Genomic DNA, 12,214 nt, shown 5'->3' on the forward strand with positions numbered 1-12,214 from the left:
CAGTGATTTAAATCCATTTGTAATGTAAGTCCATTTGGTGCTGGAGGAGACTCTTGAGAGTCCCATGGATTGCCAGAAGATCAAACCTATCCATTCTGAAGGAAATCAGCCCTGAGTGCTCACTGGAAGGACAGATCCTGAAGCTGAGGCTCCAATACTTTGGCCACCTCATGAGAAGAGAAGAATCCCTGGAAAAGACCCTGATGTTGGGAAAGATTGAGGGCACTAGGAGAAGGGGACGACAGAGGACGAGATGGTTGGACAGTGTTCTCAAAGCTACCAACTTGAGTTTGACTAAACAACAACAATGTAAGCACTCACATTGTTTCTCCGAAAATAAGACGTAGCCATAAAACAAGCCATAGCAGGATTTTTAAGCATTCAAGGAATATAAGCCATACCCCGAAAATAAGACACAGTAATAGGCGCAGCAGCAATGCCGGCCACGGCAGGAGAAGGAGGAAAAAAATAAGACATCCCCTGAAAATAAGCCATAGTGTGTTTTTTGAGGAAAAATAAATATAAGACGGTGTCTTATTTTCGGAGAAACACGGTATCACAACAATATTTTACCCCATTAGTGCCTAGATTCGCTAAGTGAAAGGGATGTACTGAGAAATTTCAAAAGTAAAAACACACCCGGATATTGTAGGTGTGTCAAATTTATTTGCAAAGCACCCAGGGAACAAAAATTGGGAGTCCTTTTCTCAGCAAATTCTCAGACCGTTGATGTTCTACTTCTGAACCAAGTTAGGAAGAGTCGCATTATTGCCATCAATACCATCATTATCGAAAATATTTACACCCAATCTAAAATGTATATTTGACTCAAGCAAACACCTGCAAAGGTAGCTGCATGCACCCTCTCTGCAACAAATGCTCAAAAAATAATAATGTGACAGGCAGGATTCCGTCATAACAAGCTGCACTTCTCTGGAACAAAATGAACCGAGGAATCCAGGATCAAACGAGAAAGGGGGAAAGGATTTTGCAATCTGAGCCTTCCTCGGTGCATTACAGAAGTTCCCTGATATACTCTGACAGACCCTCCCGAGTAACTGAAGTAGTCCTACCTGAAAGAATGAGGCTGAATGCGCAGAAAACCAGAAGTGGTAAAACAGTCCCTGCTTTGCCAAGTATATCCATCCAGTTCACGGAATAACAGATGCCCTTTCAGTGGTAAAAGACCCCTCAGTCGTTGCTCTTTGCTTGCATCGCCGAGCGATGCTCGCCGGCTCAGGAAGCAACAAGTTAACTGCAAGACTGAGAGTGGGCTAGAACAAAACTCTGTGGCTGTCTGAGCAAGCAAAGGGAGTTTTAAGTTCCTTTTTCCTGTTTCCTCTGTAGATTAGGATGGGGAAAGGCAGGATCTTAAAGGCATTATGCATCAGCAGGATTCGAGAGGCTCTCTGCGAGCTCCATCCATCTCCTACATCTAAACACTTATCTGCCGCTCTGGGGAGTGGTGGTGGGGGGGGGGGAGAGGATTGCACTTTGAGAACCCCCAACAGGTCACGGCCAGCGCTGTCAGAAACAATAGGGACATCCTCCAATAGGAAGAATTAAGAGAATAACAAGCCCCTCCGCCTATGTGTGGTATGTGAAAATGTGCCAGTCCACCTCCTATTCTAATTACTCCCAGAGATACTATTCAAACTTGCAGGCCCCCATAAAAGGCTTTTAGGGTGGGGTGGGGTGGGGGAAATCCTTTTGTTTTCTTGATTTATCTGTTTATAATGGCTAACTTCTGGATTCTCGGGGGTCATTCTAGTCTCCAGAACCTGATCTGGAACCCCCCCCCCGGGGTCCTCATTGATGGTCAGGTTCTGTAATAAGCAACGCTGGCATCATACTTAGCCGTTGGAATCCTTCTTAGCTTTTCAGCTACATAAGTGAGAAAAAGTGGGTGGGTGTTGAGAGATTGATTTTTTAAGGGCTAGGGGAGGAGGGGGGGGGGGTTGATGGCGCTGCTCCCTGAAAGTTCACCTTAGAAGATCAGCATTCACGCTGTTTAGAAAGCAATGTAGGAAAGATGCCCTTTTGGGGGGGGCAGACTATATTTTGGAAAAAAAGGAGAAAAAAAGAATGAATTCCTATGTCCCACAAATAACCCAGAGATGCATTTTAAATAAAAGCACTCATGTAAAAACACGCTGATTCCTGGACTGTCCGCGGGCCGGATTTAGAAGGCTGGATCCAGCCCCTGGGCCTTAGTTTGCCTACCCATGCTCAAGAGACAAAGAGCTGCAAAGGAGCTGCAAAGGAGACAAAGAGCTGCAACAAAATGTTGCAGCGCGGAGGGTCTTGTTCACTGTTCCAGTCAGCCAGCCACGTTCTTTTCACAGATGTCCAATCCTATCTCCCCTCCTCTCAGTTTCTTCCCCGGCTACATTTCCAACTGAGAACTGAGCTCACATGTGATAAGGAAAGAGCTGCCAAACGTTTCTAAGCAGCACCGGTTGGCTTTGGGTGAGCAGAATTAAGGTGTTAATTTGGCGAGGGTCGGTTTTATTTTCTCTGGACATTTAGGTCTGCTTTGGGGATGGATGGGCGCGCAGCAATTTGTCTGAATTGTAGGCTGGGTAGAGCAACAAATCTTGGATATATTTCTCCCAAACAGATGTGTCTACAAACTGCTCCAACATGATGTTTTGGGGACATGGAGGTCAGAGGCAGACCTGGCTGCTCCGGCACCCGGGGGTGGGGCTAGCCACCTGTGGGGGCGGTGCGGTGATGTCACCTCCCCCCAAGGATGCAGACCGCACCCATGGCACCCCCTTCCTCCCTCAGTGATGGAGGTGATTCAGAGGATCAGTTCCATTTTTCCTTTTAGGTCAACCTTAAATAGCATTCTCTGATGCTACAATGACACAGGGAGGTTAAATCCACATTAAAAGTGCAATCCCATGCACATTTACACCGAAGTAAGTCCTACTGTATCCGGTGGAACTTACTTCCAGATAAGTGGATATAGCATCGAAGCCAAAGGTTGGAATCGTGAACATGCTTACTCAAGAAGAAACCCCACTGAACACAGTGGGACTTATTTCTGTGTAAGCACGAGACTATTGAGCTGTGAATTTGCCGAATTATTCTAATGATCTGCTAAATAAGAGCGTTAAAAATCCACTGGAGTGTCTTCTACTGAATTTACCTACAAATTTATTAATGGATAGCCGTCGGTTTCAGTGAGCAAATCTCTATTTTCAGGAAGATTGATGCCGTGTGTGTTTAAAGGGGTTGTTATTAATTATTATTATTATTATTATTTTTAAAAACTTCAGTACTCCAGAGGAGAATTTTTGCACAACATGTATTCTTTCCTATGAGTGGCTCCCCCCCCCCCCAGGTGAACAAGTTGATCTATGTAATGGAAGTCTTTGCTTTCGGGGAAGTAAACAGTTGTGGGAATCCACAATATGCACTATTCTGCTTGGGAACCTGCCCTTACCTGAATCTAAACAGAGCTTTGCAAACCTATAAACAAACTGCATTTTGGCGGGGAGGCGGGTAGAATTTGCAGGATCGAGACCCACATGCGATGCTCCATTTGCACGGCATAATTCAAGAGGACCCAAGAGGTTTGCCCGGCTCATTTCCTCCTGCTACTATCTCCTCCGAGAAGTTAAAAGAAGCTAAGTTTGGTTCGGCGTTATGCATATCCTGCTTTGGAAACAGTAACAAATGCCAAAAGCCACAAGAGAACAAAAGGCAGATTTGAGAAATGCTAGGGCCCTAGAATCCTATTTCTGTACAACAAAGTTTCCCAAGTTTCCCCAGGGCAAAAAAAAAAGGGGCAAGTATTCCTCAGAATGTCTAAGAGGAAATAAAGATGGACAGTTTACAAGGCGGTTGCTCGCTATTGCTCTCAGCCAAGAAGGAGGAGATGATGATAAAGAATGGAAGACTAAGGCCAACTGGGTTATATACCAGGGATATAAACCTGTGGCCCTGCAGAAATTGCTGGCCAGGGAGGTAGCATAGCGGTGGCAGGTAGCAAAATTGGAGCCTGGTCAAATGGAGCCCGTTTTGATATCGAGTGCCTGCTCCCTATGTTGCATCAGGGTTTGGCAACCTTTTTTTGACCAGTGGCAACAATTGGAATTTTGAAAGGAAGAAAAAAATGTGCTATGGTGGGTGCCAGTCACAAAACGGCTGTCATGTGGGGGGAGTGGAGGGCGGATAAAAATCAACTACATTGGTACCTCGACTTATGAACGACTCGACAACCGGATTTTTCGACTTACGAGTGGGGCAAATGGCCACACACTCACGAATTTCTCGACATCCGAATGGAAACCGCGGCGGTTTTAGATAGGGTTTTTTCGACTTACGAATTTTTAGATGGGGTTGCTTCGACTTACGTATTTTTCTGTTTCCAATGCATTCCTATGGGAAATCGCCTTTCCAATGGTGCTTTTCGACTTACGAATTTTTCGACCTACGAAGTTGCCTTCGGAACGGATTAAATTCATAAGTCGAGGCACCACTGTGTGTGTGTGTGTTTTCATGATTTTTAAAAAAAATTAAATTGATTTTTGGATTTAAATTGGATTTTTTAAATAAAATGCTTTTGGAGGGAAAAAAAATCTTTCTCAAGATAGCTTTCTGTTTAAGTTACATTATAGTCCAAAGGCTATTATCCATCAGGAAATAAGGATTTCTTTTAAGTTTTTCATGTGTGCTGAAACAGTCTTAAGTTGTTTTTTTTAAAAAAAGTGTAGCCACATCAGTTAACAAACATGGAAACATACGCTATAATGTTATCATTTTAGTTAAAGAAATTGTTTAAATTGTTATTAAGGAAATGATTCTTTTTCTCCTTCCAATAAAGCACAGCAGAAAAGTTGTCCAAATATAAACAGTTAACTTATGAAACCTTGCAATCATTTCATAATTATCTGTCTATGTATTTCTAATACAGTGGTACCTCGGTTTATGAACACAATTGGTTCCGGAAGTCTGTTCATAAACCGAAGCGTTCATAAACTGAAGCGAACTTTCTCATGGAAAGTAATGGAAAGTGGATTAATCTGTTCCAGACAGTCCGCGGAGTACTTAAACTGAAGCGTTCATAAACTGAAGCGAACTTTCCCATTGAAAGTAATGGGAAATGAATTAATCTGTTCCGGATGGGTCCGCGGCGTTCATAAACCGAAAATTCATAAACCGAGGTGTTCATAAACCGAGGTTCCACTGTAGTATAACCAGGTCAGTAATTTCTGATATAACTGTAAAAACTGCTCTGAAAATTTATTATTCAAAAAATGAAATCTCCACCTGGTTGTAAATACTAAGATTACCGGTATACTAGCAGGAATGTCTTTCTGTAAAAAAAATGTACGATTTAAATCAAGTCTTACTGACTAGTGTTTTAAATCGATTTGATTTAAATCAAATCCACCCTGAGGGATGGCATATCACAAAATGAATCCAGTGGGAGCATGGCACAAAAATGGAAATTTCTGGAGACCCTTTGCAGGCACCACAGGAGGTTTCGGTGCCACCTATGGGCCCCATACTGGCAACCCTTGTATTACATCAGTGGCACGGTGGAAAGAATGGGTGCATTGCTTGCAGACCACCCAAGTGTCCCCATTTCCCAGGAGCTGTCCCGGATTTACAGAATCCCGGTTTCCGATTTGATCCCAGAATGTCCCGCTTTTCCTTAGGACGTCCTGATTTTCATCAGAGATGCATTGGAGGGTATGGTAGAAATGTCCCCATTTTAATCGGTCATCGAATTATGCGACTCCCGAGCCAAGGAGATAAGCAGCCGTACGACCCTTAGAAGACATCTGAAGGCAGCTCTGTATAGGGAAGTTTTTTTTAATAAAAAAGTGTTTTCATATTTTCTTATGTTTTTATATGTGTTGGAAGCCGGCCAGAGTGGCTGGGACAACCCAGTCAGATGGGTGAGGTATAATAACAATAACAATAATAATAATTGAATAAAGGTAAAGGGACCCCTGACCATTAGGTCCAGTCGTGACTGACTCTGAGGTTGCGCGCTCATCTCACATTATTGGCCGAGGGAGCCGGCGTATAGCTTCCAGGTCATGTGGCCAGCATGACAAAACTGCTTCTGGCGAACCAGAGCAGTGCATGGAAATGCCATTTACCTTCCCGCCGGAGCGGTCCCTATTTATCTACTTGCATTTTGACGTGCTTTCGAACTGCTAGGTTGGCAGGAGCTGGGACCAAGCAATGGGAGCTCACCCCGTCACAGGGATTCGAACCGCCGACCTTCTGATCAGCAAGCCCTAGGCTCAGTGGTTTAACCACAGCGCCACCTGGGTCCCTTAATAATTGAATAGGACCTCCTTATTTTCATCAGAGAAATGTTGGAGGGTTAAGTGCCTTTGCCATGTAAAGGGTGAGTAAACTGGGGGAGGAGAGGACATTTTGCAAGAAAAAAAAAAGGAAAAAAAGGGGGTGGGGTGGGGAGAAGAGCTGTGCTCAGAAAACCTAGGCTGCCCTTTTTTGTTTCTTAGCCAAAATACTGCTTTTTTCATGGCTATGTGGTTCCCACTACTACTTTTGGTTGTCCTGCAGCAGGCTGTGAAAAAGAGGCGGAAAAAGAGCTTTGGAAATATGCTGTGTGTCAGTTCAGCTGGAATTTGAACTCAGCTCTGTAAAACGACGAAACACGTCGTCCTTCCCTTCTCATTCTTCCCTCTCGAGTTTTAATACAAAAATAAGGAATGTTTGGTTTGGAAACCGTTCATTTATGCTCTCCTGGCACTTCCTTGATTAATGTCTCAACATTGTTCTTGGTTCGAATGGCCACCTCTGTACACAAGAATTCTCTGGCACATCAAGTTCTTGCGATGTGCCCAGTTGCAAAACTGACTTTATGGCTTCCGATGTACACCCACCCCACCTAAACATCAAATTTGCATGCGTATAATAAACAGATAGGTCAAACGATAGACCTCCTTAATGTGGCACTTCTGGGAAATTTCAAGGCTGGACTACAAGGGCAAATTCTGAGATCTTTTAGAGAGAATGACTAATTTGGTGGCTGGTGAGTCACACACATTAATTAAAGTTCAAGGTCAACCCAAAGCCCAGTAAAGCCTGCATAGATGCTTCTCTTCTATCATTTGGAGGTAATGGGATTTGACTAATAGTTGGCATTTTGAGGTGATTTGGTAGAAAGCCGAGGGGAAGGGGTGGGGGAAGCAACTGGCATTCAGATTTACACAGCTCCAGAAATCGCTTTTTGCTACCTTCCACAGAAACAGGTCACAGAAACCCAGAGTTTTACCAGGACCGCAATACTTCAGGACTGCCTCTTTCCATATGAACCTACCCGGTCCCTGAGATCATCTTCCAAGGCCCTCCTTTGTTTGCCTCCTCCTTGAGAGGTCAGGAGGGTGGAAACATGAGAACAGGGCTTTCTCTGCAGTGGCTCCCGGTTTGGGGAATGCCTTCCCCAGGGAGACACGCCTGGCGCCTTCATTAAACACCTTTAGGCACCAGGCAAAAATGTTCCTTTGTAACCAGACCTTTGGTTGACCTGATCAACATCCCATACCCTTTTAAAATGTAGCTCTTTTGTAAAAAAAAAATTACCAGAGAGTGGGACATATACAAAGTTTATGTAAAAGAACATTTACAAAATATTAATCCGTTGGCAGGCTTCGGTTGAGTTACTGTGTGTAAACAGGATAACTTTTATAAAATTTAAAGTAAGTTTAATAACATGGAAAAAATAAAGTTAAGTGCGTATTCAAGGAATCCAATTTGGGAACATAATGGGAAGATCGGAGGTCACATTAAATTTAATTACAAAATGATGTACAAAACAACTAACAATTAAGGAATGAATGTTTATTTTTATTTTGTCTTTAACCTTTATTGATCATTTCTGTTATACAGTTTTAAAACCAATAAAGCATTAAAAAAAAGTGGCACTTTTGGGGTGTGTGGGTTATTGCTTTTATTTTTATTTTATATACTGCGATCTTTTTATGTGAACCGCCACTGAGACCTTCGGGTGTAGGGCGGTATATAAATTCAATCTATCATTATAATTATTACTGCAATGTGCTCTATGGTGGGCTGCCTTTGAAAAGGATGTGGAAACTTCAAATGTTCCAAAATGCAGCTGCCAGATTACCGGCTTTGGTTCTCTTCAGATCTGATATGTTATAACCCGTTTTAAAACAGCTGTGCTGGTTGCCAGTTTGCTTGCAGACCCAATTAAAGGTGATCCCATTAGTGTTTATAGCCCTAAACAACTTCAGTGCTCCAAATACCTGAAAGACTGCCTCCTTCCCTACAGAACCCTTGTGGATGTTCTGCCTTCAAAAGTTTGGGTGGGTTGCAAGCAGCTCAGAAGAGGGTGTTCTCTGTGCTCAAATTGTGGAACTCCCCACAGAGATGCGCCTGGCACCTTCATTATATGGCTTTTGGCGAAAGCTGAAGACGCACCTCCCCCCCCCTTCTGGCTTTCGACACTTGAAAGGTGTATTTTTAGGGCCCAACCAATTTCTGTACTTTTAAGTTGTTTAAAACTGTTCTTAATAATGTGTTTTGTTTTAACACATCCTGGGATCTTTGGATGAAGGTTAGGTAAGGTAAAGGACCCCTGGACAGTTAAGTCCAGTCAAATTCAACTATGAGGGTATGGCGTCCATTTCTGATTTCAGGCCAAGGGAGCCGGCGTTTGTCCAGACAGCTTTCTGGGTCATGTGGCCAGCAGGACTAAACTGCTTCTAGCACAACGGGACACCGTGATGGAAACCAGAGTACATGGAAATGCAGTTTACCTTCCTGCCGCACTGGTACCTCTTTATCTACTCGCACTGGTGTGCTTTTGAACTGCTAGGTTGGCAGGAGCTGGGACAGAGCAAGGGAGCTCACCCCGTCGCACGGATTCGAACTGCCAACCTTACGATCGGCAAGCCCAAGGGGCTCGGTGGTTGAGACCACAGCGAGGTAGGTAATAAATTGTATTACTGCTACTAATAATAAATGCAGCAAAGACTTGTTCCTATTTTGGGGTGGGATGCAATTGCATACCACCAAATTCAGCTTCTGCAATTCCAGCTGATTTGGTGCTTGGCGGCCACAAACCCACCTAATGCCCAGATTTTTTGTGATAAGGTGGGAAAAGGCACTGGAAAGCGGTCGAACATCAACTGATCAAAACAACATTGTCTAACCTCTTTGCAAACAAATCAGAACGAATGCTTAGTAAAGAGTTCCAGCTGGAAAAAAATCCCCGCACATCACCTTCTAAAGAGCACCTGTCAGATAAGACCATTAAGTCATCTAAAATTACTGAGTCCCATAGTGCCTTTTCTTGTCCTCTCCCAGCCGTTTGCTGCAGCAGTAGACACTGCTTTCATAAGCATTTGAGGTTGGCAACTTTGTTCTGGCAAAATAATAATACTAATAATAATTTATTATTTATACCCTGCCCCTCTGGCTGGGTTTCCCCAGCCACTCTGGGTGGCTTACAACAGAAAAATGAAATAAAATAATCTATTAAACATTAAAAGCCTCCCTAAACAGGGCTGCCTTCAGATGTCTTCTAAAAATCTGGTAGCTGTATTTTTCTTTGACATCTGATGGGATGGCGTTCCACAGGGTGGACGCCACCACCGAGAAGGCCCTCTGCCTGGTTCCCTGCAACTTGGCTTCTCGCAACAAGGAAAATGCCAGAAGGCCCTCGGCAATGGACCTCAGTGTCCGGGCAGAACGATGGGGGTGGAGACGCTCCTTCAGGTATACTGGACCGAGGCCATTTAGGGATTTAAAGGTCAGCACCAACACTTTGAACTGTGCTCGGAAATGTACTGGACAGGACGGGGGGCAGGGGGGGGGGTTGACGACGACTGGAGGGCATTTTTTTTTCACCTCGTGGTGCAATGACTTTCAAAACAATCCAACACAATCCACTGCAGCCTAACAGGACGGCCCCTCTGGAATTTGTCACACACAACACAAATTTGTAAACTTGTCTATTTCTTGCTGCCCAGAGCTAAAATATATGAATTTTCACACATCCTTTTACATAAACGCGGTACTATACAGCAATATATGCAGACCAGGCGGAGGGGGGGGAATATTATGCAGATAACTACGGTATGTTCAAAATTGGGGTTTCTGGGCTACACTGACACAAAACCGCTTGTTTCTAGAGCCCCAGAACCTGTTGCTTTCGGAGGGAAGTTTTGAGGGAGGAAATTTACTGTCAGTCTTGAAGTAAGGAAAAGGTAAAGGAACCCCTGACCATTAGGTCCAGTCGTGACCGACTCTGGGGCTGTGGCGCTCATCTCGCTCTATTGGCCGAGGGAGCCGGCGTACAGCTTCCAGGTCATGTGGCCAGCATGACCTGGCGAACCAGAGCAGCGCATGGAAACGCCGTTTACCTTCCCGCTGTAGCGGTCCCCATTTATCTACTTGCACTTTGACGTGCTTTTGAACTGCTAGATTGGCAGGGATTCAAACCGCCGACCTTCTGATCGGCAAGCCCTAGGCTCTGTGGTTTAACCCACAGCGCCACCTGCATCCCTATAGGTTAATGAGTAAAGCTTCATGGGAAAAGAAAATAGGAACACAGAACTCTACAGGCAGGGTTTTGTTTATGGTGGAAGTCCTGCGAAGGACAGAACAAAAGCCGGTGAACTTTCCCATGCTATTTTGCAAAATCAGTGCCATGTCGTAAGGAGCCCATGAGAAGAGCAAAAGCGAATTTCATTCCTTATGTTTATTCAGTAGGTGGGTTCTTTCCATCGGTCATCAAAACGTGTTGTTTTAACGCAAAGGGATTTCAGTGGGCAAACCGAGCGGCTGAGGAAGATGCCTGTGGGGATATCAGACACCAACTTTACCTCAGCAAAAAAAAGGGGGGGAAAAGACTCTCACTGCAATAACTGAAAGCTCTCCCCAAAAGGAAGGAAGAGATATTAGTGGGAATTTCCCCTAGATAACAGATTCAGGCCTATACAAATCCTGTTGTGTCTTATCTAGAGATATTGTAATATGAAGGAAAGAAAACCCAGAATGCAACAGATTTATACCAAGTTGAGCAGGAAATTGGCTAATATATGCATGGTTTTGCTTTTTAATAGTGCTCTCACTCTGCTCAAGTTAGCCAAAAACCAATTTTCTTGAATTCTGAGGCATGAGAACTTGTATCCTATGGCATGTGAGCCCTATGAAATAATATTCTCTTGAAAATAATGCTGGATAATTCCCCCTTGAAGTTTTTAAAAATTATTTATTGTTACATATCTGATTTTATCCCTACAATTCAGCCCCCTCCCCTTATTAAAAATACTTAAGATGGATAGAATTATTTTCTTAACTTAGTAAGGCCAAAATGATGTAAATTACATTGTTTTCAATAAACCGTTGGCTGAGAATAGAGGACTAAATCCAGCGAAGTTAATTTTGAAGAAACAAATTCCTGGTTGTTGTTAACTAGCCAGAATGAAAAATGCACATAGATATTGCTGTTGTGTACTGGGGGAGTGTGTAGCACTATAAATAATTCTTCTCATTGGTCTGCGGACATGAGAAGGAAGAGTGCCTAAGCTCAGGTCCTGCTGCTCTGTAAAGCTTCAATGAGAGTTTTGTTATATTCTGCAATCTGCTTTGTCACATTCTTCATTATAGGCCGGTAATCACTTTCCTGGCTTTTCGTTGCTATAACTGATGATAAAAAAGATAAGGGAAATTCTCCAACAAGCATCAGAGGGTAGAATTCAATGTCACGCTAAAATAAACACAAGCATTATCTTGCCAGACAGAATGACCCCCCCTCATGACATTCTGGGGGTCCTTGCAACCCCCAAAGCAAAATTGGGGGGCGGCAGAAAGGGGGGAAACCCCATTGTGCAAGTGTAAGCCCTTGTGCATGATTTCAGCTTGTTAGGTGGATTGTGTCCTAAGTTATAGGTATTAAAATCTCCAGGTACAATAGTTCCTACCTGGAAAAACAGCTATTTTACTATACATTTGCACCATTCACACTGAGATTTTGCAGGATGTTACAGATGATTGTGAGTGAGAAAAGCAGTTTGGTCATCTGTGTGGGCTCTGAGTATACAGAAGGAAGGCAATTCCGCCCCCCTCCAATGATATCTCAGCAAACCAAACTGCTTTAAGGTTGTCAGCTGCCTCAGATAAACTATTACTTCTGTTTCAGTGTATCTGATGAAGTGTGAATGCACACGAAAGCTCATACCAAAATAAA

General features: G+C 43.6%; 2 protein-coding genes across 7 annotated transcripts in view; both read right to left on the reverse strand.

Moving 5' to 3' along the window:
• The window catches only part of TEK (TEK receptor tyrosine kinase), a 54,276-nt gene extending 52,812 nt beyond the window's left edge, over positions 1-1,464 (reverse strand). For both annotated transcript variants that reach the window (XM_088659071.1, XM_035141051.3), the window contains exon 1: positions 1,074-1,464. In XM_088659071.1, the coding sequence (XP_088515197.1) occupies positions 1,074-1,146 (73 nt within the window). In that variant the 5' untranslated portion in view covers positions 1,147-1,464. The remainder of the gene's footprint in view (positions 1-1,073) is intronic.
• Positions 1,465-11,216: 9,752 nt separating this feature from the next.
• The window catches only part of IFT74 (intraflagellar transport 74), a 49,728-nt gene continuing 48,730 nt past the window's right edge, over positions 11,217-12,214 (reverse strand). For all 5 annotated transcript variants that reach the window (XM_088658726.1, XM_035097473.3, XM_035097474.3 and 2 more), the window contains exon 20: positions 11,217-11,670. In XM_088658726.1, coding sequence (XP_088514852.1) covers positions 11,555-11,670 — 116 coding nt within the window. In that variant the 3' untranslated portion in view covers positions 11,217-11,554. The remainder of the gene's footprint in view (positions 11,671-12,214) is intronic.

The sequence above is a fragment of the Zootoca vivipara genome, chromosome 15 (genome assembly GCF_965207765.1).
Source record: "Zootoca vivipara chromosome 15, rZooViv2.hap1.1, whole genome shotgun sequence".
Classification (NCBI taxonomy): Eukaryota; Metazoa; Chordata; class Lepidosauria; order Squamata; family Lacertidae; genus Zootoca; species Zootoca vivipara.